This window comes from Empidonax traillii, unplaced genomic scaffold, assembly GCF_003031625.1.
Source record: "Empidonax traillii isolate 1590-97213 ecotype Southwest subspecies unplaced genomic scaffold, ASM303162v1 scaffold182:size1009393, whole genome shotgun sequence".
NCBI lineage: Eukaryota > Metazoa > Chordata > Aves > Passeriformes > Tyrannidae > Empidonax > Empidonax traillii.
Window position 1 is genome coordinate 348,000 of NW_020955375.1, and position 26,262 is coordinate 374,261.

General features: G+C 61.9%; 6 protein-coding genes across 13 annotated transcripts; 2 read left to right on the forward strand and 4 right to left on the reverse strand.

Annotated features, from left to right (window-relative positions):
• Positions 1–352: 352 nt before the first annotated feature.
• On the reverse strand, positions 353–6,236 carry LOC114058684 (aminoacylase-1-like). Of its 4 annotated transcripts, none has more exons than XM_027886229.1 (15): positions 6,198–6,236; positions 4,836–4,968; positions 4,145–4,209; positions 3,474–3,578; positions 3,265–3,359; positions 3,003–3,079; positions 2,669–2,758; positions 2,382–2,438; positions 2,199–2,272; positions 2,046–2,095; positions 1,723–1,867; positions 1,571–1,639; positions 1,397–1,476; positions 1,051–1,111; positions 353–932 (listed from the first exon to the last, which is right to left on the reverse strand). In XM_027886229.1, the coding sequence occupies exons 2-15, from the start codon at positions 4,942–4,944 to the stop codon at positions 768–770; spliced, it is 1,242 nt and encodes a 413-aa protein (XP_027742030.1). In that variant the 5' UTR covers positions 4,945–4,968; positions 6,198–6,236; the 3' UTR covers positions 353–767. The 4 variants fall into 4 exon arrangements, with proteins under 4 accessions (XP_027742030.1, XP_027742029.1, XP_027742032.1 ...); XM_027886228.1 differs by having other exon boundaries at positions 6,132–6,211; XM_027886231.1 differs by lacking the exon at positions 6,198–6,236 and adding an exon at positions 6,089–6,157.
• Positions 6,237–6,420: 184 nt separating this feature from the next.
• Positions 6,421–8,178, reverse strand: ABHD14A (abhydrolase domain containing 14A). The gene is made up of 4 exons (XM_027886235.1): positions 7,861–8,178; positions 7,637–7,752; positions 7,082–7,317; positions 6,421–6,800 (listed from the first exon to the last, which is right to left on the reverse strand). The coding sequence occupies exons 1-4, from the start codon at positions 8,082–8,084 to the stop codon at positions 6,618–6,620; spliced, it is 759 nt and encodes a 252-aa protein (XP_027742036.1). The 5' UTR covers positions 8,085–8,178; the 3' UTR covers positions 6,421–6,617.
• On the forward strand, positions 8,013–10,395 carry ABHD14B (abhydrolase domain containing 14B). Of its 2 annotated transcripts, none has more exons than XM_027886237.1 (4): positions 8,013–8,031; positions 9,102–9,311; positions 9,482–9,723; positions 10,050–10,395. In XM_027886237.1, exons 2-4 carry the CDS (start codon positions 9,104–9,106, stop codon positions 10,230–10,232), a joined length of 633 nt encoding a protein of 210 aa, XP_027742038.1. In that variant the 5' UTR covers positions 8,013–8,031; positions 9,102–9,103; the 3' UTR covers positions 10,233–10,395. The 2 variants fall into 2 exon arrangements, with proteins under 2 accessions (XP_027742038.1, XP_027742037.1); XM_027886236.1 differs by lacking the exon at positions 8,013–8,031 and adding an exon at positions 8,827–8,902.
• Positions 10,396–10,508: 113 nt separating this feature from the next.
• Positions 10,509–17,757, forward strand: PCBP4 (poly(rC) binding protein 4). Of its 2 annotated transcripts, none has more exons than XM_027886234.1 (13): positions 10,509–10,657; positions 13,174–13,289; positions 13,616–13,639; positions 13,717–13,749; positions 14,007–14,123; positions 14,209–14,337; positions 14,589–14,717; positions 14,971–15,045; positions 15,201–15,245; positions 15,427–15,502; positions 15,902–15,954; positions 16,389–16,558; positions 16,872–17,757. In XM_027886234.1, the coding sequence occupies exons 2-13, from the start codon at positions 13,194–13,196 to the stop codon at positions 17,185–17,187; spliced, it is 1,263 nt and encodes a 420-aa protein (XP_027742035.1). In that variant the 5' UTR covers positions 10,509–10,657; positions 13,174–13,193; the 3' UTR covers positions 17,188–17,757. The 2 variants fall into 2 exon arrangements, with proteins under 2 accessions (XP_027742035.1, XP_027742034.1); XM_027886233.1 differs by lacking the exon at positions 10,509–10,657 and adding an exon at positions 11,439–11,717.
• A 1,227-nt stretch (positions 17,758–18,984) lies between these two features.
• On the reverse strand, positions 18,985–20,958 carry LOC114058672 (probable G-protein coupled receptor). The gene is made up of 2 exons (XM_027886214.1): positions 20,735–20,958; positions 18,985–20,397 (listed from the first exon to the last, which is right to left on the reverse strand). The coding sequence occupies exon 2, from the start codon at positions 20,285–20,287 to the stop codon at positions 19,046–19,048; it is 1,242 nt and encodes a 413-aa protein (XP_027742015.1). The 5' UTR covers positions 20,288–20,397; positions 20,735–20,958; the 3' UTR covers positions 18,985–19,045.
• A 582-nt stretch (positions 20,959–21,540) lies between these two features.
• On the reverse strand, positions 21,541–26,083 carry PARP3 (poly(ADP-ribose) polymerase family member 3). 3 transcript variants are annotated; one of them, XM_027886261.1, is made up of 11 exons: positions 26,056–26,083; positions 25,248–25,480; positions 24,919–25,044; positions 24,313–24,504; positions 23,809–23,944; positions 23,339–23,565; positions 23,023–23,181; positions 22,799–22,876; positions 22,336–22,557; positions 22,020–22,166; positions 21,541–21,904 (listed from the first exon to the last, which is right to left on the reverse strand). In XM_027886261.1, the coding sequence occupies exons 2-11, from the start codon at positions 25,428–25,430 to the stop codon at positions 21,665–21,667; spliced, it is 1,710 nt and encodes a 569-aa protein (XP_027742062.1). In that variant the 5' UTR covers positions 25,431–25,480; positions 26,056–26,083; the 3' UTR covers positions 21,541–21,664. The 3 variants fall into 3 exon arrangements, with proteins under 3 accessions (XP_027742062.1, XP_027742065.1, XP_027742063.1); XM_027886262.1 differs by having other exon boundaries at positions 21,543–21,904; positions 22,380–22,557; XM_027886264.1 differs by lacking the exon at positions 24,313–24,504.
• Positions 26,084–26,262: the final 179 nt, after the last annotated feature.

Below are 26,262 nucleotides of genomic sequence, written 5' to 3' on the forward strand. Positions count from 1 at the left end.
GCCAGTGGCAGCTCTGGCAGATAAGCAGAGGTGCCTGCCCAGACCCGTATGCTGCCTGCCCGGACCCGAGGGCTTGGGGGAGCAGCACTGTGGCAGGAGCTGAGGGAGGGAGGGAAGGAAGGAGCGGGATGAAGCCCAGCACCAGTCCCCTGAGGCTGATTGGGAGCAGAGGCCCCACAGCCTGCCCAGGCAGGATCCTGCCTGCACTGCTGTCCCCCAGCCCAAAGAACCCAGAGGAGCAGGAGCACCCCAGCTGGCCCCACTGAAAAAGGAAATCTGCGGTGCCTGGGTGAGATCCCACAGGCCAGCACCATGGACAGACAGACAGACAGACCAGCCCGCTCCTGGGTGTGCTTACCAAGGAGATTTATTGACTTGCACAGAGAAGACGGGTGGCATTTGGCCCTGGCTCCTCTGGCAAGCAGGCAGGGAGGCAGGACAAGGTGTGGGCAGGCAGAGCGGGCCACTGGCCAGCCCCTCACCATCCAGCCCTTGCAGCCAGAGGTGGAACAGGGACAGTGGGAGGCACTGCCGACACCAGGAAAGGCTGGAGGCACCTGGACACAAGGCTCTGCTGGCACGTGGGCAAGGCAGACACAACCCCTCGGGTATCACCAGCAGGCCAGCCCTGAACACAGCCAACACGGTATGACTCCATCTGCATCCCCGGAACACCAGCAGGCATTTGCTGTGCCCACTCCTTGCCCCCTTTTCAAAGCCTTGCGTCCTGCTGCTCAGCACCCCCTGTCCTGCCCCTGGCCGGGCGCTCAGCCCTCGGCAGGCAGCGGGGGCACCGAGGCCAGGGCGCTCAGGAGGCGGGCGTAGATCTCGATGCCCCGCAGGAAGACTTGCTCGTTGAGGAACTCGTTGTGGTCATGGAGCAGCACCGGTGTGCGGTTCATGGGCGAGAAGCCGATAGCGGGGTGCCCTGCCTGGAGGTGGGGAGGCACTAGGTGAGGTTGGAGCTGCCCCACTCCTCCACCTGGACAAGGCTCCTGCTTGGGGCTGCCCCAGATGGGGAACCCACGGGCAGGTGGGTACCACACTCACCGCTCGGATGTAGCGGCTGTCGGTGGCAGCCGGGAAGATCTCGAGCTTGAGCTGCAGTTTCCTGACAAGTGAGACCCTGTGTCAGCATGGGTATGAGGGCAGCCAGGTCCCCTGTCCCCCTGACACCCCATGGGCAAAGAGACTGTGACAGGAAGGTTCCACAGCCCTGCGGGACACTCAATCCCATTCCTTTTGAGAGGGAAACACAAGGGAGATGCTTTGGCATAGCACAGAGCACCCTATCCCAACCGCTGCCATGACCCCAGAGACCCCTGGGGACCACCTGACTCCCACCAGAGGATGTCCCTGCCATGATGATCCTGCTTTTAATGGGGACACTACTCACATGTCCCTACAGACCCCACTGAAGGCCTTCCACCATGGGTCCGACTCGTCAGTGGAGGTTATGTGTTGGTCCATGCATTTCTGATGGAGGGAGAGGGCAAGTGAGGTGTGAGTGGATGGGCACTTGGCAGGGGAGGGATGGGTACGATGTGCCTGGGTGGCTGAGACCCCTCACCTGGTGAAACTCATAAGTGACACCATCCCCAGCACCACGGCACCACTTGGCCACCTGCTCCTCGAAGGCCTGAGGCAGAGACCAGAGGAGGAGTGTGAGCAGGGTATCCCCAGTCCTGCTCCCCTCCTGAGTGGGACTGGTGTGGCGCCCACCTTCAGGTCCACGGTGGGCGGGATGCGGATGTCGAAGCTGGCAGCCATCTCCGAGGGCACCACGTTGAAGGAGACACCCCCCTCCAGCATGGTCATGTTGAGCGAGGTGACGTCCCCCAGGGTCAGGCTTGAGTCAGTCTTGAGCCTCAGGGGACACAAGGGAGAGTCACCCTCTGCCATGGGGAGGACAAGTGCTCTCCCACCCCAAATGGGGAAAGTGAGGCACAGGGTGGCAGCCCTGGATCAGAGCCGGGCTTGGGACCCCAGCGGCCCCCTTCATGGACCAAATTGAAGCTACAGCGGTACCATAGCCTGTCTCCTACCTCTGCTTCTCACTCTCCCTGAAGGCCAGGAAGGAGTTGATGACTTTTTGCTGGGGAGAGAAGGGCAGCAGGTGAGGACCAGCCCTGCAGGCAGGGGCCTGGGTAGGCACAGGGCAGGCAAGGGGGTTGCACAGTGTGTACCCCCTCTCTTACCATCTTCTCGGCCGCCGTGTTGCTGATGAAGCGGGACCCATGCCCGGGGCTACCCATGCACTTCACTTTTATCCCTGTAGCAGTGGGGAGAGAGGGAAGTGTCGAGCAGCAAGCCTGGGACAGCACCAGTGCCCCAGCACTCAGCAGAGCCAGGGACAAGGCAGTGGTCACTCAGGTACTCACACCATGGGCTCCTCTCGCCATAGAAGACACTGAAGGTGTCAGATGGGCTGGCCAGGCCTGTGGTGGGCACAGACAGGGGGTCAGTGGGGCACAGGGGTGCCATAATGTGCCCCCCTCTGCTTTGCCCTGGCAGCACTTCCCCTCCAGGCTGGCACCGTGCGGGTCACTGTCCGGGAGGATTCCCCAAGGGGGTGCCTGGAAGTGTGCTGGGTGCCAGTGCCTGGGGGTAATGCCAGGGTGTGTGCCAGGAGGAGACACATCCCTGTGCCAGCCATACCACCACTCACCCTCATCCATGGCAAAGCCCACGTTGAGCGCTTTGAACTCGGGACGCTGCACGAACATCTCCATGCCCTTGTGTCCACCCACCTCCTCATCTGCAGGGGAGAGCCTGGCATGGAGGAAGGAACTGGGGCATTCCCTGGCCCACCACCCTCTGGTCCTTCTTCCATGCCAGTCAGGGTGCCATCAGATGTCTTTGGATATGGAAATCTCTCCAGCCTTGAGCTGGAGCTCAAAATACGGGCAGCCTGGCAGTTTCCACACCAGGGGGTACTCCAGAGCATCACTCAGCTGCCAGCCCCGTCTGTGCCCCCACGAAGGGACAAACTGGGGACTCACCAGGCACAAAGGTGAGGTGGATGGTGCGGGCAAAAGACTTTCCCTCTGCCTTTAGCCTCCGGATGGCCTCAAGGTACCTGCAGGGGGAAAGTAGTGTCTGGTCATCATGGAGGAGAGGGGCTTGTGTGCTCTGAGCCAGGGTGGGTCAAGAGGTGGCACCCTCAGCCCCAGTGACCCTGGGGATGGCTGCATCCTGTCCTGCACCACTCAGAGGCACCATCAGCACCGTGCCCCCCAGGCAGGCACAGAACTCTCCACTCACTGGATGGAGACACACTTCATGTCCTGGGCACCCCGGGCGTAGATGTTGCCTTGCGAGTCCTTAACAGCCTCGAAGGGTGGGTAAGTCCAGTGCTCCTGTGGGACAGAGTGGCCACAGTGGTAGAGGGGCACAGCAGGCCCCAGCTCCCATCCTCCAGCCACCCCATCCTCCCCACCATGCCCATCCTATCCCTCTCCATGTCCCAGCACCTCGAAGACGGGCACGACATCAGTGTGGGAGTTGAGGAGGATGGAGCGCAGGCGGGGGTTTGTGCCCTGCCAGGTCAGGATCAGCACCACACGGCCCTGGCACACCTGTGGAGCAAAGGTAGGGTGTCACCAGGGTCCAGGATGGGAACAGGAATGCTGGGAGTGGTGGACTGGAGCCAAAAAGTATCAGCTTGGGAAAAATTTCGGGATGCCACCTGGCAGGTCACCCCTTTCTCTGCTGGGAGAGAGCAGGCAGCAGAAGCACACACACCTGAACTCCCCACAGCCACACAGAGTCTGGCTGCAGGTGCCAGACCTGGCTACATTTCCAAGGAGGGAAGACAAACCTGGCATCTTCCCCTGGTGCCTGGGAATCCCCTGGGACAGCCGGTGCCCAGCAGGAAGGACAGCCCCAGCCAACATGACCCTGCCAGGTCCCCAGCTAATCATAGCACAGGCAGCTGCAAAGGTCAGCGGGGAGCAGCCGGAATACTGGCTTAAGGAAGGGCTTGGGTCAGCCCAGGATTACAGGCAGAGGGGATTCACTCCTGCCCAGTTCTGGGGTGCAGGCAAGGGAACAGCCTGGTCACTAAGGACCTGGGCACAAGTGGATGAATGGATGGATGGATGGATGGATGGACAGTCTGGAGGCAGTTCCTCGCCTTGCTCACCTCCACTTTTTGGCAGGCCAAGCCCAGGTCGGTGCCAATGCGCTCCAGAAACTGGACAGCTGCATCTGGGGAAGAGCAGGGATGCCTGGAGTTACACTGGGGTCTCCCTCCCCTCTCTCTGCAATTCCCCAGGGACCCCAAAGCTCTGTGGAGTTCCTAGGCCAAGGAAAGTGGTGACTAGTGAGGGCAGGTGATGGAGGTCCCGAGCACAAGAGGTGGCCAGGAGCAGGGACAGGAGCAGCTCATCACCATCCCTTTGGGGTGAAGACTTAGGGAATAAGAAAAGAGAAATTTGAAGTTCGTGAGTTCAGGGAGTATGGTCCTCCATTGAAGTTTTGTGAGCTCCTCACCAAGAAAAAAATCTCAATGCGCTTTAGTGGGAGGACACAAATGTTAAGAGAAGGAGATCTGAATAGAAGGAGTTCATCCGTCCCAGAGCCAGGGCAGCATGAAAAGGGGGAGCAAGGGGCATGGGGCTGGAGGGTGCAAACAGCAGCTCTGGGTGCACTTGGGACGTCCCTGCCCCAAGCAAAGGCACGAGCCAAGATAAGACACAAAGGAGTTTGCTCCTTAACACCATGATCAAAACAGCCCCGGCACAGGACTTGGGCACTTGAGTCCAAAGACCGGAGCCGCAAAGCGGCATTGCCAGATCCCCACGTGGCTCCCTGTCCTGTTCTCCCATCCTCACCATAGTCAGGTTTGGGGTGGACAGTGTCAATCCTCAGGTACTCCCGGAAAAGTGTAACTGAGGAGTTCTCCGAGGCCCCTGCGCTCTTCCCAGGCTTCCCAGGTGCCATGTCTGGGACTGGGGCTGCAAAGCTCTGGGGGAAGAGTGGCAACATGGTTAATCACCCACCGGCCCCTCCAAAGTCCGCCTGCAAGCTCGGTCGTCACAGAAACTGAAGTGAGAAAGGGCAAAGGTCTGCCCCATGTGAGTCCTGGGACTCTGCCAATGTGGGAGAAATCCCCCCCACTTGGACACAGGGCAGGATGGAGTGTGGCCCCCATGCTATCCTGTCATTCTTCCCCCAAAGCACATCTTCGTGCCCCAAACAGAGTGCCAGGGCAGCCTGGGATGGCCAGGCCAGGGGGGAGATCTAGGAAAGGGCTAGCTGGGAGGAAAAGGGTCCAACTAGGTGGGGAAGGGGCTTATGGGGAGAAGAAGTGTGTGTAGGGCAGGGGCACAGGGTAGTTGGGGGTAGCCAGGAATGCTGAGGACTACAGGCAGGATGCTGGTGTAAGGAGGTGCAGGTAAAGAAAGGGGGACACTGGCTGCTTAGGGGGTGCAGGACAACTGCAAGGAAAGGTGCTGTAGGTGGAGGGAAGTGAGAGTGGTTAAAGGAGATCGAGTGCTTGCAGAGGACAGAACTAGGGGGCCACATTAGGGCAGCAGGCTACTGGAGGAGCTGTCTGAAAAGTGCTGGGTGGCTGGAGGAACAGGAGGATATGGGCTGCTTAGGGGCACATGGGGGTACAGTAGCAGGGCTGAAGGGGAACACTGGGGAGGGTATGGGAGCAGGGGGTGCAGAGAGGCTGTAAGAGCTGCAGCAAGACCCTGGTTAGGGGTGCAGGTACTGTGGCTGGGAGTGCAAAGGGGTGCAGGTGAGGTACAGGGGTGCCATGGCTGGGGTGCAGTGGGGTGTGGTGTACTGCAGTTGGGATGCAGGGACATCATGATTAGAGTTGTGGGGAGTGCAGGGTCTCGTGGATAGGGATGCAGGGATAGTGTGGTTAAGGGGGCTGGGAGGTGAAGCAGACGGCAGGGTATCATGGTTAGCAGTGCAGGGAGGTGCAGGGTACCACAGTTAGGGGTGCTGCAGCTGCGCTGTTGGGATGCACGGTTAGCACGGGCAAGAAGGCAAAGGGGTGCAGAACACCGTGGTAAGCGGGTGCAGGGGGGTTAGCGGAGGGGTGCAAGGGGGGGGGGGGGGGGCGGGGGGCCGGGGGGGGGGCTTGAAGGGGGCGAAGGCACCGGGGCACCCACCCGCGGGTTGCCGGGCGCTCCTGCTGCCCGACCCCACTCCTCGGCCTCCCGCCGCCCCGGCCCTACCTCCGCGCTGCTCCGCCGGCGCTGCCCGGCCCCGCTCCGCCCTCTGCGCTCCGCCCCGCCGGCGGCAGCGGGCAGGGGGCGGGCAGGGGAGGAGCGGGGGGAGCAGGAGGGGCAGGCAAGGGGCGGGGTACAGGCAAAGGGCGCAGGGCACCCTCCTGCCCCACACAAGAGAGATGAGGCTGGAGCCCGGTGAGCCCCGCGGCGCTTCGGGACACAAGCAGAAAACAGAGCAGCATCGGTTTATTGGCCTCGTGACAGGCGACACTCTGTCCTGCCAGCGAGGGACATCTCGAGTCCCCACCCCCGCCACCCTGGGGACACCCCAACAGGCAGCAGCGCCCCTCACACCAGCTGTGTGTGCCTCCTAGTCCCTCCGATGCCCCAGCTCCTGTCCTCTGCTCGGCAGGGAGGAGGCGGTGCTCACTTCAGCTGGCGCAGGAAGCCCAGCAGGGCCCGGTGGAAGTCCTCAGGCTTGTCAAGGTAGCAGGCATGGCCAGCACCAGGCAGGACGACTACATGGTGCTTAGGGAGGTGCTGGAGGTTCTGCAGGGCCTGGGGAGCCAGACCTGTGTCACGGTCACCATACAGGATCAGGGTGGGCGTCTTGGGAGAGAGAAAAAAGCAGAATGGTTGTCAGAGAAAAAAGCAGAACGGTTGTCAGAGAGGTAAATAGCTGCTGCGCTTCCCCTGGGCTGTGTCCACCTCCATCCATCACCATATAGGGCTGCAAGGCCAAGGGGAGGCAGGTGCCAGCTCCCCCATGAGCTGGGGGGCACAGGTCCCCTTCACTCACCCCTAAACAGGGCCACCCTCCATATCTCCCTCCAGCCAGAGGCTCACCAGCACCCAGGGGAGCCCCCCAGGAGCCCAATGACACAGCTCACCTGGACCCGCCGGTACTGCTCAGCAGTGTAGTCCTTGGTGCCCACAGGCGCAATGGGCACAAAGCCGGACAGCCGGTCCCCCTGCTCCAGCAGGAAGGGCAGGGAAAAGCGGCCACTCATGGAGGGGCTCACGAGAACGGGCCTCCGCATGCCCAGCTCCTGGAGAACACGGTCCAGGAAAGCCACTCTGCCCTGTGCCGTCACCACCGTCTCCACCGGGGGAGAATCCCCATAGCCTGGCATGGGGAAGAGGGCACAGAGTGGGCAGGGGGCATTGTGCAGCCTCCACTGTTCTCTCTCCCCACCAAGATTCAACGGCTTGGCAAAAAATGGGCACCTGATCAAGCCCTGGTGGCTGTACAGCCCCAGTCTCACACCAGCCTCACCACACGATGAAGATCAACGCCCCAGGGCAGAGCCAAATCCCAGGCACACTGCCCCAGGGATCATGTCTAGCTATCCAGAGCCTGCCCTCTAAACAGCTCCAGGGCCCAGCTGAGGCCAGGGGCTGGAGCTGCCCAGAGGGATCAACTAAACACAGTGACATGGTCCTACCGGGCAGATCTATTGCGACTGCACGGTAGCCTTCTCCAGCGAGCAGCGCCAGCGTGCCCAAGGCCTCCCACCTCTTGGAGGTGAATGCCTGGCCGTGCAGGAACAGGACATCGGGCCTGCGGGGGGGAAGACAGGCGGGAAAGGGTTCAGGGAGGATGCCATGCCTGCAGCACCCAGCGGCCTCAAGGGCTGGTGATGACAGACCCGAGGCTGGGCTGACCCACCTCCCAGGGCCGGCAGTTCCTGCGGGAACCTCCCTGTAGAAGACGGGGGGCTCTCCCGCAGCCATCCCCATCCTCGCCGTGCCGTTGACCGCCCGCCAGCCCCGCTGCCCCTCGTCAGGCCGGGTGCGCTGCCCGTGCCGGGCGGCCGGGAGGAGAAGGTACAGGAGGAAGGTGAGGAGCGCCCCGAGGAGCAGTAGCCCCAGGCGGCTGCGGACCGGAAGCATCTCCGCTCCCGCTGCAAAAGGAGAGCGGCAGCGCGGGGCCTCGGGCCCCCAGCCCCACTGCTGCGGGGGGCTGCAGGAGCGCTGCTCCGCTCAGCTCCGGCCCAGCCCGCGCCCCCCGCCCGGCCCGCCCAGCGCCGCTGCGCCCACGGCTCCGCCCGGCGGCACCGCGCGGCATTGCAGGCTCCGGGAACGGGGAGCGGGGCGCTGTGCGGCACGGCCCCGGCCCCGACCGGGACACGGCCCCAACCCCGGCACGGCCCCAACCCCGGCACGGCCCCGCCAGGCCACCGCAGAGCCCTTGGGACAGAACAGCCAGGGGATCGGCTGGGCCGGCGGGGCTTGGCGGGGCTTGGCGAGGCTCGGCAGGGGCTCAGCTGAGCTCGGCTCGGCTCGACTCGGTTCGTCAAGGGTTCGGTGCGGCTCGGCAGAGCTCGGGTTGGGCTCAGCTGTGCTTGGGTTGGACTCGGGTAGAGCTCGGCAAAGCTCGGCTTAGGCTCGGGATGGCTCGGGTAGAGCTCGGGTAGAGCTCTTCTGCACACGGCAGGGCTCGGGTAGAGCTCGGGTCGGGCTCAGCTGCGCTCGGCAAGGCTCGGGTCGAGCTCGGCAAAGGTCGGCTCGGCTCCGCTCGGCCCAGCCTGGCAGGGCCGCAGCCGTTCCCGGGGCCGCCCCGGACCTTGCTCTCCATGAGGCGGTGCCGCCGTTCCCTTCCTCCCCGCCCCGCAGGCCTTTGGCTCCGGGGCGCGGCTCCCCCGGCCCGGTGCTGCGACGGGGAGCAGGGAGGAGGGGAACGGCGGCTGGCCCCGTGCACGGAGCAGCAGGTAAGGGCCAGACGGGGAAGCTGAGGCGGGGGCGGCCCCATGAACCCGCCTGGCACATCAGCGGCCCCGCCGGTGCCCCCGCAGTGAGGGTGATGCCGGTGTGACCCCCCCGTGGTCACCCGTGCCTCGACGGCGGCACAGGGCACGTCACCCCTCCTATGCCCACCACTCGCCCCACTAACAGCCCCCCGACCCCCAGGCATGGCCACCCCACGGCTCACTGAGAGCACCGTCACCGTGCAAGGACAGACCCTGTTCTACCGCCAGGCTGAGCCCGCCCAGGCGGCGCCGAGGCTGACGGTGCTGCTGCTGCACGGCATCCGCTTCTCCTCCGACACCTGGCTGCAGGTGGGGACCCTCGCCACTCTGGCCGAGAACGGCTACCGAGCCGTGGCCATCGACCTGCCGGGTAAGGTTGTGATGGTGAGCACAGCCCTGGAGCCAGGTGGGGCCGATGCACCCACTGGGTTTGTGGTGCAAGGATGGCAACTCCAGCATCCAGCTGTGCTGTGCCAGCTTCTCCTGCTCACTGAGGCAGCAGGGAGCCTGACAGGGCCACTTGTGTTTCCCATGGCTCAGGGCTGGGGCGCTCCAAGGATGCCGTGGCCCCAGCACCCGTGGGCCAACCAGCGCCGGCGGGATTCCTGAAGGCGGTTTCGGAGGCTCTGTGCCTGGGTCCAGCTGTGGTGATCAGCCCATCGCTCAGCGGCATGTATTCCCTGCCCTTCCTCCTGGAGCACAGCAACCTGGTCAAGGCATATGTACCTGTGGCACCCATCTGCACCGACAAATTCACGGCAGAGCAGTATGCCCGGATCAAAGTACGGCACTAGGGGAGATCAGGGAACTGGGAGGGCATGGTGAAGAGGAGGGACCTTTGCACTGGGGTTGAGTGGGGAAAGACTAAACAGGACAGAAACTCTAGTTGCCACTGGAAAGGGGGAACATCATGATGAAGGAATATGATGTGGGATAGCAGAAATGAAAGAGGGGATGTTAGGAGACCCAGGAGTCTGAGCCTCTTGTCCTGGAGAGGGGAGTAGAAAGGCAAGTGGCTCCCCTCTAGGATGTCCCTGTCCAGAAGGAATGAGTGCCTGGGTGCTTGGATCCCACTCACAGGCTCCCCCTCTCCATTCCTCCTCTGCAGACCCCCACGCTGATTGTGTATGGAGACCAGGACGTGGAGCTGGGGGAGACCAGCCTGAACAACCTGCGGCACCTCCCTGAGCACCAGGTGCTGATGCTGCAGGGTGCTGGACACCCCTGCTACCTGGACAAGCCCAATGAGTGGCACCGTGGGCTCCTGGCCTTCCTGCAGCAGCTGGTGTGAGCAGGATGGGACCACAGGGCAGGAGAATGTGGCCAGCCCACCCATCCCTCTGCCTGCACATGTACCCTCGTGCCAGCTCAGCTGCTTGCCTGGCACCCACACCACACTGGCCCACACCACCACCCACTTCCCTTGGGACCAAATAAAACCCTAAGCTCTGCCACTGCTTTCCTGCCACCTTCATCCTGCTGCTTTCCACCCTTCTCACCTCCTTCCCCAATCCCCACCTCTGTGGCTGCTGTCCTGTGCAGGTTTGGGGGGTTATAGCAAGAAGGTGCAGCCACCGAGGCATTGGTACTGTTGGGGATCATTGCCCTGTGGATTGGCAAGTGCCGGCCTCACTGAAGCCCCCCTACCACTTCTGGCAGGACCCCCATGAGCCTCAGAGGGTTCCCAGGGAGCCCTGGGGCTGTGTTCAGGGACAGGTAGGTCCCTCAAGGTAGTGACAGCCGTGTCCTCAGCCTGCTTGCTTCCTCTTCCTCCTCCCACCCCTCCTAGCATGCACCCAAGTCCAGGGTAATCCACAGGGGCTTAAAAGGGAACCGCCAGCCCAGCACCCCAGGGAGGTGGGGGCAGATTTACCCAAGGAGTGGCTGCTGTGAACAGATGAGGGGGCGGGCGGGGAGGCCTGACAGACAGGGGGACAAGACCCCTGCTTGCCACCTGCCTCCTCCTGCTTTGGTGCTGCTGCACTGGGCACTTGGGGGCACAGATGGAGCCAGCAGCAGGGTGCCCCCCCAATGCCCCCCCTTCCCCAAGCCTGCCTGGGCTTTAGCTGCTTACGCCAGGGCCCAGGAGGATTTAGTGGGGGAGGTAATGGAGGGGGGGTCACTTTTATGTGGGCGCAGGATGCCTATGTGGGGGCCACAAGGCAGTGCCAAGGGTGCAGGAGCTGGTGCCTGCCCTGGTGGTACAGCGGGACCCCTGTCTGGAGCATCCCTGACCCTGCACCTGGTTCAGGTCCCGTGTTACAGCCCCCCCATACAGGAGTGCCTCCTGTCCCACAGCCCTCCAGGCCCTCCCTCCCAGCAGCAGCCCCGGGGTGCCAATGGGCCCTGGGGTGCCAGCTGCCCCATCCCTGCCCGCTCCGGTGTCCTTGAGCCCTTGAGCCCTGCCAGCTGATCAGCTTCCAGGAAAAAAACCACGCAATTACAAAGAGGGGTGATGTGTGAGCCAACGCGGGGGGGACCGGGTGGGGGGGGGGGCCAGGAATGTCCCCAGCGGTGGCAGATGGCCTTACCCAGGGTGCATTGTTCCTTTTAGTGTCTCTTATCCGCTGTAATAGGATCCCGGAGGGAGGGATGTGGGAGAGGGGAAGAGCGAGGGGGGCCCCGGCGTGGACCGGGGTGGGGGCCGGGGCTGCCAGCCTGGCCCTGGCCTGTCAAGCGGCTCATTGTTCCTGCCCCGGGTGTCACTGGGCGCCGCCGGGGACAATGTGGCACTGAGCGGGGCGGCCGGCGGCGGAGGGACGAGGCGCACGGAAAGGTACCCGCCAGGCCCCGCTCCCGCGGGGACCGGGGGGCTTGGGGCGGCCGGGAGGGAGAGCGGAGAGAGCGACCCCCTGGGACGGGGTGGGGGCTTCCTCCTGTCCCCCGACACCTCCCTTTGCCACCCAGAGGTGCCCCGAAGGACGGGCGGTGCCCAGCTTCGTGGCTGTCCCAAAGCCAGCCGTGGCAGGTGGCCTGTGCCCATCACCGGGGCCTTTGGCGTCCCTGCCAGCCTTGCTCACCTGGAGGAGAGCACCCCCTGCCCGCAGACCCCCCGACAGAGCCTGTGGCAGTGGGGGGACACCCCGTGGCCCTGCTGCCTCCCCCGTGTCCCACTGCCAGCCTCGTCATTCTCTGCCCCGCGAGGTCTTTTGTCCCAGCGGGTCCCTGCTGCCGTTCATACCCGGGAGGACGGGGGACCCTGGCGGGTTGCTTGTCCCTGCCGGCACCGCACACAGCTCCGGATGCTGCGGGCAGGGAGTTACAGAAGGGCACATCCCACTCCCTCCACCCTACTTCAGACTCCCTCCATCAGGAAGGGGAATATTTCCCTTCCTCAGTCTATTCCCCGTTTCTTCAGCCCGCAGGAACAGGCAGGTGAAGACAGGGCGTTAAACTACGCCGGGGGTGTGAGCTATGGCACTTAGGGGGTGCACAGGGGATCAACCTGCCCCCTCCCCGCCCCCCGTTACCCTGATGCAGGAGATGTGCCATAGCGGTGACGAGTCCTGCCAGCACCTAAAATAGCTGCCCCCCCCCGCCATGCCCGAAGACACGGCCCCAGCCCCAACACGGGTGCTTTGTTTCAAAGCCGCTTGGCATCGCCCGGCTTGCCGGGAGCCAGCGGTGCCGCAACCGCCCACCCGGCCCTGGACACACGGCGATTGTCCTCCTCCCAGGGGCCCTGCCCGCCCCCGGCCCCCAGGAACAGGGTCTGGGAGGGCTCTGGGGAAAAACAGGGTGTAGCAACATCGGGCATCATGCCATGGTTCATATCTGACTGGCAATCTCCATCAAGGAGCTTTGCCTCGGTTTCCCCTGGGACTTTGCGCATGGGCAGGAGGAAGGGAGGAGGAGGAAGAAGGGAGCTCACACAGCCTGCAAGACCACCAAGGCCACCTCTGCTTCTCTCACCCCAACAAACTGAACCTAATCCCGCAGCCAAGTTCCCCACACCCTTCCCCTTCCCCACATCCTGGCCATGTGCAGGACAGCCTGGAGGCAGCTCTGGCAGACACATAGCAGCAGGTCCCTTCTGGGGAGTGCCAGGCAGGAGTGCAGGGTGCCTATGGGGTACCATGGGGCCATGCAAAGCTCCCCTGCCAGAGGAGGGCACAACGTTGCCCCTGCCTCAGTTTCCCCATTTCCCAGCCATAGGATTTTCAAGCTGCAGGTTTGGGAGCAGGGCAATAGTTGCTGCCTGCACCCTTTCTGAAGGCTGCCGTGTCCCATAGGCTCAGTTCGCCCCCCCACCATGGCATCACCGGATGGAGTCAGCGGCTTGGGTGGCAGCCCCGAGGAGACAGAGCTCAGCATCACCCTGACCCTCCGCATGCTCATGCACGGCAAGGTAATGGCAGGGGGCTCAGCGCTTCGGGGGGTCAGCAATGCCTGGGCTGAGGGGCCATGCTGGAGCTCCAGCTCCTTGCCATGCCCCGTTTTCCTCTCCTGCTCCCAACATCCCCTGGGAACAGCATTCCTAGAAGGATTTCTTTGCCCATCCTAAGCCAGGGAGGGGTTCCCATGCCCCAGTGTCACCAGTTAAGCCACTCACTGTCCCAGTGGCCCCAGGGCAGGGCCTGCCTGTTGCAGGTGTGCCAAGCTATGGGCAGAAGAGGGATGTGGCAGGCAGGGAGATGCCTGCTGATGGGGCCACTCTCGTCTCTGGCTTTGCAGGAGATCGGCAGCATCATTGGCAAGGTAAGATTTGGGGTCCAGGGCACCACCAGCCCCGGGCTCCCCTGGACCCGACACCCACCCTGTTCCTCTCCCTGCAGAAAGGAGAGACTGTTAAGAGGATACGAGAGCAGGTAAGGGCATGCTGGGGGACTGCCAGATCCTGATGCCTATGTTGTCTGTGGCTGGTGGCTCCCATGTGCCTGGGCCCCAAAACCCAAGGGGATCCAGGGGAAAAACAATGGTGCTCTAGGGAAGGCTGCCTGGGGCAGACGGGAGGGGGAAAGCTCAGATCTAAAAGCATCAGTCTTGCTCGATAAGCCTATCCCTGGGAGAAGTCATGGAGCACAGGGTCTGTGACATCCCTAACGGAGTGTGACACTGTCCCCAGAGCAGTGCACGCATCACCATCTCAGAGGGGTCCTGCCCCGAGCGCATCACCACTATCACTGGCTCCACTGATGCCGTCTTCCGAGCTGTCTCCATGATCGCCTTCAAGCTGGAGGAGGTAGGCAGCCCTCCCACACCCTGCTGGGTGCCCCCACACCTGCGGGATCCTGGGGGTCTGATGCTGAATCCCCCTTCCCTCACAGGACCTGGGAGTAGGGAGCGATGGGATGGCAGCAGGCAGAGCACCGGTGACCCTGCGCCTTGTCATCCCAGCCAGCCAGTGTGGCTCCCTCATCGGCAAGGCAGGATCTAAGATCCGGGAGATCCGGGAGGTGAGACTGAGGATGCCCTGGGTGCAGGATCCTTTTTTCCCCCAGGGAGCGCAGAGCCCTCAGCCTGGGAGCTGCCACAGTCCGGCAGGGGCTGTGGGAAGTGATGCAGGTGATGCAGGAGCAGAGAGCATCACTCTGCAGGTCCTGCAATGGTCCCTGGGAGCTCAGGAGGGTAACAGCGGAGGTGTGAGGTGCTGAGCCCTCACTGGGAGTGGCTGAGGGACACCAGCATGTCCCTTTGCTCCCCCCAGAGCACGGGGGCACAGGTGCAGGTGGCCGGCGACCTGCTGCCCAACTCCACAGAACGGGCCGTCACTGTCTCGGGGGTGCCGGACACCATCATCCAGTGCGTGAGGCAGATCTGCGCCGTCATCCTGGAGGTACCCCCACAAGCCCCATGCCCAGCCCAGGGGCATGTGCTACCCACCTCCCCCTCCCCAAGGCTTCCTGTGCCCACCTGGACCCAAACACCATGGTTCCCCTGTGTAGAAGCCCATAGGAGCACCCTGCCTTGGTGGTGCTGAGGGCTGTGCCCAGCTTGCTGGAGGCATGAGGGAGCGGAGGGTCCATGGGGCTCTAGGGGGCATTCAGCCTCATCTCTCATCCCCTCCACCTCCTTCCTTCTGTCTCCAGTCACCTCCGAAGGGGGCCACCATACCCTACCACCCTGGCCTCTCCCTGGGCACCATCCTGCTCTCTGCCAACCAGGTAAGAGGGCACAGCCCCACCGGGACATGGAGCAGCTTTTGCCAGCAAGAGGCAACTCTGGTGGGCTCATGGTGACCTCTCTGCCCTGAGGGTGGGGAGCTGAGACAGTGGTCCCCACCTGGCTCCCGACAGATACCCCTTTTTTCTCCCCCCAGGGCTTCTCCATGCAGGGCCAGTACAGCGGGGTCTCTCCCACAGAGGTGAGTCTGTCCCTGTGGCAGCTCCTGTGGGCACTGGGTCCATGCCCACCAGGACAGGTGCTGCTGGGAATTCCTATCCTGGGAGGCACTGGGTGCAAGTGTTCAGCCCCAGCAGGGGCACAGGGGACTCTCTGCCATCACCACTAACACCTCTTTCCTCCTCCTCCTACTCCCCGAGCAGGTGACGAAGCTGCAGCAGCTGTCAGGGCACACACTTCCCTTCGCCCCCCTGGGCCCTGCACCTGCCATGATGCCAGGTGAGCTACCATGGGACATCTCCCTTGCCCTCCCCAAGGCTGGGGGTGTGAAGGGCCCCTCCTGACCCACCCAGACATCTGATCCTCATGAGGGGGTCCCCAACCGCTGCACCCTCTCCAGTCCCATCCCCCCTGGCATGGCTATGTGCTCCCCCCAGCACAACCCTTCGTTGATTTCCTGGGGTCCCTGCACCGACCAGTACTCCCCAACCCTGCAACGGGAGAGCACCGGCACCAAATAACGGCTGGTGCTTATGTCCTGTCCTCCCTGCCTTTCCCCAGGGTTCCTCCAGGTTTGTCCCCAGAGCCACTGGCTGTCCTAGCACAGGTCTAGAAAGGGGGCGTGGAGCTACTGGAGACCCGCCTCCTCATTGCTAACATCCCTGTCTCTCTCTCCAGGCCTGGATGCCAGCTCCCAGAGCAGCTCCCAGGAGTTCCTGGTGCCCAACGATGTATGTACCGGTCTGGGGATGGCAAGAGGGACCGGAACCTGCCCCCACCCATGTGTCCCACCCTGCAGGCACTTTGCAGGGTCCAGGACCCACTGCCCCTCACAGAGGAGGCTCTGCCAGAGCTCAGGAGCAGGAGGGGGGCTGCTGGGGCAGAATAAAAGGGAAACTCAGGCACATGAAGGGGTGAAAGGGCTTGGCCAATGCCAAGGAAGGGCCTTGGCATGTGGCAGCCCAGCAATGCCAGCAAGGGGGCCTTGAGTGAGACCAAAAAGCAGGGTCTGCCCAAGGAAAGCAGTGCCCTGCCCTCCCACTGCAATCTGCAGTTTCCCCAACCCTCCCAGGTGTAGCAGGTGTCTGGGTGAGCCTCTGGGAGCTCCCTGCTTGGTGTGGCTGCTCCATCTCCTCACAGCTCACCCTGGTCCCTGCCCCTTCAGCTCATCGGCTGCATCATCGGCCGGCACGGCAGCAAGATCAGTGAGATCAGGCAGATGTCAGGTGCTCACATCAAAATCGGGAACCAGACTGAGGGCTCCAGTGAGCGGCACGTGACCATCACGGGGACCCCCGTCAGCATCACCCTGGCCCAGTACCTCATCACAGCCTGGTAGGCACCAGCCTGGTGGGGACACATGCTGGATGCATGTGAGGGGTGGCACTTCCCCAGCACCTCAAGACAGCTTTAGGGGTAAACCCCCACCCCAGCATCCACAGGAAGGATGAGCTGTGTGGTGCTTTGAGGTCCTGGGATGGTCCTTTGAGGACCTGAGACTCTCCAGGTTTGAGTCCCATGTTTTCATCCTACCCGGTGGGATGCCCGGGATGTGCCATGGAGACCTGTGACAAGGGCTGGGGCGTGTGGGAAACCCTTTGTGTCACCATGGTAGTCACCATCCCATCCTTCTCGCTTGCTTCCCCAGCTTAGAGACGGCTAAATCTACCTCCCAGGTGCCACCGGGCCCTGGCTCCATGGACCTCGGCATGGGTTTCTCCCAGCCCCTCGCCCCAGGCTCCGGTGCAGCGCTTCCTGCCGTTGCCCCACCCCCCCCAGCCCTGCTGGGCACCCCCTACGCCATCTCTCTCTCCAACTTCATCGGCCTGAAGCCGGTGTCCTTTCTGGCACTGTCTCCGTCCTCTGTGGCGGGTCCCAATGGTGGCACCGCCACCTACACGACCAAGATCTCAGCGGCCAATGGCACCAAGAAAGCTGACCGGCAGAAATTCTCGCCCTACTGAGCCCTGGTGGGCCAGGCCAGGGGGTCCAGGGTGCCACTTGTTACCAGAGACATCTCCTTGCCACCCTCTCTGGCCCCCAGGCCCTGCCAGATACCCATGCCCCGGGTGGACCTCCTTGCCCCCCACCCCAGGGAAGGGAAGGGAAGGGTCTTCCTGGCAGCAATGCCCGCTGGAGGAAGGGGCTGCTTCGTTGCCTGCTGCCAGTCCCAGCAGCACTGTGCCCCCCTCCCTGATTTTCCTGCACAGAGACAACATGTCCTGGCATTGTGGGGGGGCTGTTCCTGCTGGCCTAGGGTCCCTTCTCCCTGTGCCAGTGTGGGACCCCTGCCTCCTGCTCCTCACCCTGCCTACCCTGCCATCCTGCTGCTGCCCACATTCTCGTCTGGCACCCGAAAGCCAGGTCCCACTGGATGAGGGACTGCCTGGCCTCTCCAGGAGTCCCTCGACCCCTGGCTCTGGTGGGAGGCCCTCCCCTGGCCACCCTGGGGCAATCGCCTCCCAGCAACCCCATCCAAGAGCCAGTACCTGCTGGCTTGGAAATGCTGTATATATAAGTCTATATTTTTTCCTCCTTTGTAACTTATCAATGGTTTAATAAAAAGATAAAATTTACAAGAAAATAATAATAATAATATTCCCCACCCTGAGTGGAGACTTCTCCCCCAGCAGGGGCAGCCCCAGCTCCTAGGGACATGGGGTGCTGGCTGGAGGGGCATCCCTGTGTCTGGGGTGGGGAGAGTGCTGGCCTTCAGCCCCATCTCTCTGTGGGTCATCCTGGAGCCCCCTCCCTGCCATGGGGCAGTTTGAGAGGCCATGGGCCAGTTCTCCCTCAGGCCCCCAGTTATTATAAGGGGAAAGACATATTCAATCCACCATGCCAACACCATTCCTGGGACCTTTGTGGGTGGGCTGAGGTTGATGTACCCCTGCAGCATCCTCCAAAAGGACTCCTTTTCTGGCACTGAGGACCCCATGGGAGGTCTTGCAGAAGCAATGAGACCGAAGTGGAAGCTCCTGATATTCTCTGGTTGCTGCTGCCTAGGGGCACCCCACACAGCCACCCCCCATCACCCTGTGTCACCATGTCCCCCCCCCCAGCATGCCCCTGGCCAGCAGCCCAGTCCGGCTGGCACGTGGCACCACTGGCTGGGCTTCAGCTGGACAGCTCTGTCCATAAACAGCCTGGCACAGACCCTCAGGCAGCCAGTTCCCCCCAGAGGGGTGGCCCCTGGCAGGCAGCGGGGACAGAGAGCACAGCCAGGCATGGCCACAGGCACTATGCGCTGCCATGCCAGCAGGACAAACAGTGACACGGCCAGAGTCAGCCCCGCGGGTGTGTCCCCCCAGTCAGTACCACAGGGAGCAGGAGCTCCTCCATATAGACATTAGTTTTGGGTTTAACAGCCAAGGATGGAGGTCTCTGTGTCTGCCATCCAGGCTCAGCGGGGTGCCTGGGGCCCTGCTGTTACTGGTGTTAGTGGTGTTAGTTGGGACATTGCTCCCGAGTAGGGTGCAAGGGACATCTGCCCTCCCTGTTGACCATGAATGGTTCCAGCAGGGTGATGGAGATGAAGGTGTACCCTTGCCCCTGCTCAGGAGCCCCTTGGCATCCCATGTCCTGAGGAGAGCCTATCCATGCAACTGGGCTGTGCTGGTAGAGCCAGCCTGCAAAAGAGACCTGAGGCTTCACCAGATCTGCTGCCTTCCCCCAGCAGAGAAACCATCTTCCACCATAAGCTCAGAGAGAGGCAAAACCCAAACAAGGACTCCTCCAGATCCAAGAGGTTGGGTCCAAGCAAGTCTGAGGGGTCCCTGGTAGGTTTCCTGCCCAGCATGGTGGTACAGAGCCTCCTGCTTCTCAGCTGCTCTGTTCAGGAACTTGACCTGGGATGGGGAAGCCTGTTGTGGTCTGGTCCAGCCTGTTCCGGGGGCTGGGGCTGGGGCTGATGCAGCTGGTGTGGGTCTCCAGTGTGCAAGTTGCTCTCTGGAGGAACTGCAAGAAGTTTTCCTGGACAGAAGCCTCTGAGATGGAAAGACAGAGCTCCTGACCGAGCGGCCGGTTGAGACAGCTGCGCCGGAGCCGGGCCAGCTCCTCACGGATCTGGCGGTTCAGCAGCCCGTAGAAGAAGGGATTGATGGCAAAGGAGGAGTAGGCAACCCAGGTGACCACCATCTCCCCGTGCCCACCACCCAGAGTGCCAACAGTGACAGAGGAGTGCAAGTGGAAAGCAAAGAAGGGCAGCCAACAGCACAAGAACTGTCCCACAATAAGGACCAAGGTGAGGATGGCCTTGTTGCTTCCCAAAAGGCGATCTGGGATCAGCTTGGGCAGTGGCAGGATCCTGGCAATGATGATGGTCACTTGGCTGGCGATGGAGTCACATCGGTGTCTGGGTGCAATGGCCTGTGCTGGCACTGGCATCGGCGCCTGCTGTAGGGACGCCGTCCGGGCCACACGGTAGACACTGCTGTAGACAGCAAGGATGATGACGGTGGGCAGAAAAAAGCAGGTGATGCTGAAGAGTATCACAAAAACCTTCTTATGTGCCCCAGGGCTCCAGTAGACTGTGCAGCGGCTGGCACTGGTGGCCCCGTTGCCTTGAGGCCACGCCACCAGTGCCAAGATAGTGATGAGAGCAGACTTGACCCAAATGAAGATCACTCCAGCCACCGCCAACCTGATGGTCATCTTGACCTCATACCTCAGGGGATGGACGATATAGTAGTACCGCTCCACGCTGATGATGGCGATGGTGAGAATGGAGGCACTAATGAAACAGATATTCAGGAATATCAAGGCCTTGCACTCAGCAATGCTGTAGATCACCCTGTTGAAGCAGGAGGAGCTGGAGATGATGCCCAGGGGCATGAGGAAAATGGCAGAGAGAAGATCAACCACACAGAGGTGGCAGACGAAGATGAACTTCCTGAAAAGGGGGGTTTTGAGAATGACGACCAACACTACGCTGTTGGCCACCAGGGCAGTGAGGGTGAGCAGGATCATGCAGAAGAGGCCCACCACCTCCTGGGCAATGGAGTACTCAGGAATGGAGAGCAGCTCTAGGCTGTCCGTGGTGTTTTGCCCTGTTCGACTCGCCATCCCCCTCAAGGGCTAAGCCAGCAGCTCCAGTGCCTGGGCAGCAAGGATTCTTCTCCTGCATCCCATAGAGGGAAACCCCACCAGAACCATGGCCTCTATCTTCTCTGTGCCTGTTGGGGACAGGAGTGGGGTGGGAAGGAGGAAAAACAAAATGAAGAAGAGCCACGGAGAAACAAAGACAACCAGCACACCTTTGAGGTACTGGAGGGAGGAGAGGTAGCCAGTGAGGTCACAGCACCCTGCCTGTCCCAAAGCTGGCACCCAGGCTATCCCCAGTCCGGCCAGAGTCAGCACCGCTGGGACCTGCAGGCACCCATAGCAGGCTTATACCCTGTCCCCCTTCCCCAACAGCACCATTATGTCCCCAGGAGGGACAGCACAACCTGCCTGCCCCAACCCTCTTGCTCCAGCTGCAGGGGACACCGGGGTGGGTGGGATTCAGCGCACCTTTGCTCCTGGGAAGGTGGGTGATGCTCCTCTCCTTGCCAGGGTCCCTCTTGCCAGTGTCACTCCCGCAGCAGAACAGGGGCTGTGGGCCCTGTATGAGGCCACGCTCCCCCTTCCCCGCTCCCGTCACCCGCTCGTCATCCTGTTTGCCTGCAGCCCGCCAGCTGCGGATGGCACCAGCTGTCACTCCCGGCGCTGCCTGCACTGCCTGCACTCGTGGCTGTCCCACGGGGACAGCTGCTGGGTCCTAGCAGCCGGCAGGGGCTTGGGAAGGGGGGACCGGGGTCCCCAAGACATGTCTCCCTCCCAGAATGGCCACCCGCTGCACCAAGCCTGGTCCTTCCACAAGAACGGCTCAGCCCCCAGGTCACCAGGGCTTGAGGGTCAGAGCTACAGGCAGGTCTGCAGCAACTCCTCTCCACTGGCACATGGATGCTCATGGGTAACACAGCTGGGAGTTGCCCTTCTCTGGCACATGTGAGCATGGAAAGGGGCTTGGCATGGCTTCCAGGCTGGGGCAGGACAGCAGGCATGGCACCAAGAACGGCACTAGACGGAGGGCAGGCACTCACCCTCATGATGTTGTTCCGTGCCCAGGCAGGGCAGCAGATCTTCCTCGTCCTCTGTAGCTCTGATGCCACGGTGATGGGCATGAGCCGTGTGCCTTGCTAAAGTGACAAGGGCAGCTGGCTCTCAAAGCCACCAGATTTTATCTCTGAAGGCTGTAGCCCCTCCAGAGTCATCCACTGCCAACACTTCAGGGACCCTACCCTGCCCTTCCCTACACCACATGCACCTTGCCGAGGGCAGGAAAGCGCAAACACCCTTCAGTACAAGGCACGATGCTTTTATTCATAGTCAAAGCAAGCTCTGTCCCCACATCAGCCTGTCTCTTGCCAAACCCCAGGTGGGGTGGCCAGAGATTCCAGATTACTGTCCTCTGGGCTGGTGGGCATCAGCAGCTGGTGCTGGGCCAGGGCCACAAGGTTCCCAGGCACACTCAGAAGCGGAGCTGGACAAGGTAGCGGATCCGGCACTGGCTTTCCTGGTAGATGAGGTACTCGCTCTGGCTGAAGGAGGAGTCCTTGTAGGCAGGCATGGGGATGGGCTTGCCCTGACACACCAGTACCTTCTTGCCATCCAGCAGCACCTCTTCATCCTGTGCAGGGTCTGGGCCAGAAGTCACCCCCACCAACATGTCAAGCCCAAAACCTTGCCTCTCTCCCCCCTGTCCTGTGCCCACTCCCACCCCACAAACCCCACACCCCTCCTGCCCCAGGCTCACCCGGCTCTGTCCGGCCACAGGCCAGGACACTGTCATAGCCAGCAGGTGGCTGATGCAGTGAGGGGTCATCGCTGGTGATGCGGTAGGGCTTGCCCAGGGCCACCTCCGCCAGGAACATGATGCCAACATTCTTGGATGTGCGGCCCACTGACATGGGAGAAAGGGATGAAGATGATAGCACCATCCCTAGTGTTCCCATCTCATTGTGCCTAGGCCATGCTGGGACACAGGGATCACTTGCCATTCAGGGAAGGGGCTTGGCATGCCCACAGCTGCCTGGCAGGGATCACGCAAAGGCAGCCTAGCTCACACAGATCCTGCGGGCACCCCAAGAAGCCCTGTTTGTCCCAGGACCCTCACCGTAGCCGGCTGATTTGCTGTTCTCAGAGGCAAAGTAGATGCCCTTGCCCACACGCCCTCCTGAGTGTGGCATGATGCGCAGCCCACTCTTCAGGATGGCCGCGACCACCGCCACGTTGGTGCCGTGCCAAAGCAAGCGCCGGTGCTCCAGGAGGTCGTGGGCTTTGAAGCGCTCATCCTAGAGAGATGCACAGCTAAGAGCTGTCCACGGAGGGAGACGTGGATGCCCAGGTGTGGAGGGCTGCCACCCACTCCCCCAGCCCAACCCCAGTGCCCAGCTGGAGGGCCAGGGGAGCGGGAACTCTTTGCCCCTGGCCAGCTGGGCTGAAGCCCCCGCTGGGTGAAGAAGCCCTAACACAATCCTGGGGTGCAACCAGGGCTTCCACACTGCAAGATGGGGCAAATCATCTCCACCTCACCTCACCATCTCGGGCCACCTGCCAGATGTTGAGGATGTGGGGTTTGTGCCCAGTCTGTGTCACGTAGTTTTGGATCAGCTGCAGGGAGGGAGGCAGGAAAGCAATGTCACCCCAGGCAGCCATCCCAGCAATGCCCACAGTGCCCCTGGGACAGTGGGAACCAGCAAAGACCTGCTGGCCCACAGGCCTGGTACAGTTGTGAGACACTGTGGCACAAGGAGCACCTGATATTCCCGGGAGGCTGAGTCCAGCAGGGAGAGCTGGCAGCAGAGCAGGGCATAATCCTGATCCAGTGGATGGGGGACTTCTTTCTCCTTCTCCTCCTCCTCCTCCTTCACTTTCTGTGCCTGCAGGCTCTGTGCCACCTCAATGTCAGCCAGCACCTGGCAGGGACAGACCGGAGACATCCTCACCACCAGTGCCGGGCACTGTGCCAGGGGGAACAGGGCAAGCCCAACCTTCTGCCAGCAGCTCCCTGCCCCACAGGCAGGAGCCCTCCTCCAGGAGGGATGCTACCCACTATGTGCCCTGGCATCTTACCAACAGCATGTCCTTCTTGGCACGCAGCAGGTCAGGGGAGTTGATGGGGGGTGGCCGTGCCCGGCCAAAGTTGTGGGGGACAATGGTGTAGAAGCGGGAGGAGAGCTCCTCCAGGCGAGAGGCCTGGGGGGGCTGCTCCTGCAGTGCTGTCTCCAGCTCCTCCAGTGCCTCAAAGCCCCTCGCGATCTGCTGCTTGCTCAGCTTCCCCAAAGGCATCTTCTTCACGTCTGGAGGGTGTCAGGGAGGGCATAGATGGGGAACCCATCCACCCCACTTGCCTCACAAGAACCTCCAGCGTCACCACGGGCACATGCAGGCACTTGGCACAGGGTATCCACAGTCCCACCAGGTGCCAGGATGTTAGAGGGGATGCTCTAAAATCCATCAGCACCTCTGCCCCATTCACCCCTCTACCTGAACCCCCCAGCTGAAGCCCCCAGACCCACCACATACCATCCATCACCTCCTACCGATATTCATGGTCTGCATGGCATCCCGGAACATGTCACTGCTGAAGATGAGAGACACCAGCTCCTGTGTGTCCTTGTCCAAGGTGCAGGGCAGCACCCGCTGCTTGCAGACCTTGCCCCCATCCACGCCATCCACCTGCAGATCCCCAGCATCATCTGTGAGCCTGCAAGAGGCTGAGGAAGCACGGCACCCGGGCTGCCTGGTGGGGAGAGCCCAGCCACTGGGCAGCAAAGCAATGGGCAGGTGCTGCCTCCATTTTCCATTACTGATTCCACCCAGAAGTCCATGATTTTCATTTAGGATGTACTCCCACTCCATTTCAACCCATTAGCCCCAAATATCTGCCTTCAGGCTGTTTCAGCACACACCCAGTCCATCCTCAGAACCCACCACATCTTGGTGACCCTCTTCGATGTCCTGTAGGGCAGCTGTACTGGTGTCCAGTAGCCCAGGAGTGAGGACTACCCGACTGTGGTGACACCCCAGATGCCCGCTGTACTCACCCTGAGAGCAACCTCCACCTCCTGCTCAGCCCCTGGCTGCACTTCGATGAGTGTGTACTTCCCTGGCTGGGCAATGAAGTTTTCCTTTGAAGCCCAGCTGTTCTTGGTCTTCTCCCGAAACTTCTTCTCAAAGTCCTTCTTGGCAGCCTCCAGGGAGGTGCAGGGCATGAGTTTGGACTGGCCAACCTCCCCCTGACAGTGGATAGCAGTGGTTAGGACCTCTCCTACACCCCTGCCCCACCAGCCCCATGCTGGAGGGAGCAGGCAGGGTCAGTGTGGGTTGCAGTGGCAGGGCTATGGGGCAGCGAGTAGGAATATGCTGAGCCACCAGCATGGGAATAGACCTCAGGACTCCTTGCTGTAACGTCACATTCACATTCACTGCAGTGACAAGTGCCATGTGTCCCAGCCAGGCTGGCCATGTTGTGTGGGGCAAAGTCCTTGAAGCCCCCAAGCAAAGGGCTATAAAAGGACACTTTGTTGCTTGCTTTGGGACCAGGAAAAAGGGATGGGGACCACCAGGTTCATCCTCAACCTCTGGGGGTCTGCAGGCAGGATGGGGACAGCTGGGGGATGGGTGGGTGGGCAGTGCCAGGGTGGACTCACCACACGGCCCCAGCGGCTCCAGACACTGTAGGCACCATCGTGCTCAAGGAGCTGGATGATGTAGAACTTGTTGTTGTTGGCACTGATGTTAGTCTGGTTCAGGGTGCAATCGTAGTCCTCGTAGACCTACAGCAAATGGCGTGGCCTGGGCTGGCACCTGGGCAGCATTTGGGGTTGGGGAGGGTGCAGAGATGTTCCAGCAGGGACACAGGAGGGTCTACACGGAAAACTGGGGCTGCCTATGTGTCAGTGGGTGGCTGCCCTGGAGTTCCTCCTCCTGCCTATGTCCCCCATCCCAGCCCTTCTGGGTACCTTAGCCCCACTCTCACCTGGGCACCTGGTGCTGTGCTCAGGGGGCACAGCCCATCGATGGTGGCAGGGGGCTTCTCCTTGGGGGCAGTTTTGAGGGCTGCCAAGGTGGAGCTCCAAGTGTCATCCCCCTCTTCCCCTTTCGCTTTCTTTTCCTTGCCATCTGGCTGTGTAGAGGAGGACGCGGGGCGTTTAGAAGCCATGACTGAGCCTCCCCGCGGGGGCAGCTCAGCCTTAATCCTCCAGCGAAGTCCTTTGGGGAGAGGCAGAGCAGGACATGAGATTCGCCAAGCCCTTCCGGGAAAGTTCGTCTTTGCCTCCTCCTCCAGCCCAGAGCCAGGTTGGAGGAGGGGATGGGACCTCTGCCCACAAAATGTCTCGGCCTTATTCCTGTGTTCGGAGTGGGGGACAGAGCCTCTCAGCACCTTTCAGACTCCAAGGGACCCCAAAGTGAGAACAGTCCAGTGACACAGAGGTGAGGGGGGATTGCTTAGCTGCTGGCTCATCAAGCTCATGTCAGAAGAGCTGGAAGAGGATGAGGGTCTGCTGGCCCCAACCTCTCCCCACCAGGGACCCCCAATCCACAGGAGTGTGTCCCCACAGCTCCCTCAGCTCTGTGCCCCCAGGGCCACGCAGGAGAGGAAAGCATGCAATGCCCCCCCCCCCCCCGACATGCCTTCCAGTCCCTCCCAAGCCCAGTGAAGAGCTTTGATTTGGGCATGGGAGTCTCAGGCAGCCCCTGTCTCCTTTGCCCCCTTGGTCCCAGCCGAGCAGATAGAGGTGAGGGCAGTAAAGGGGGCAGAGGAGCTGGGAGCAGTCATGTCCTACCTGCTCCTGCTGCCTGGAGTTGCCTGCCAAGGAGCTTCTGACAGCCTTCAGGCTGGTCACGCAGCCTGCCTGGAGGAAAAACTTTTCCCCTAGGCAGCAGGCAGGGAGGAGAGAGGAAACAGCTGTCACGCCCCCGGGTAGCGCATGCACCCTGTGGGAGGCCTGCCTGCTGCCTGTACTGCCTGCACTGCTGCCTGTACTGCCTGC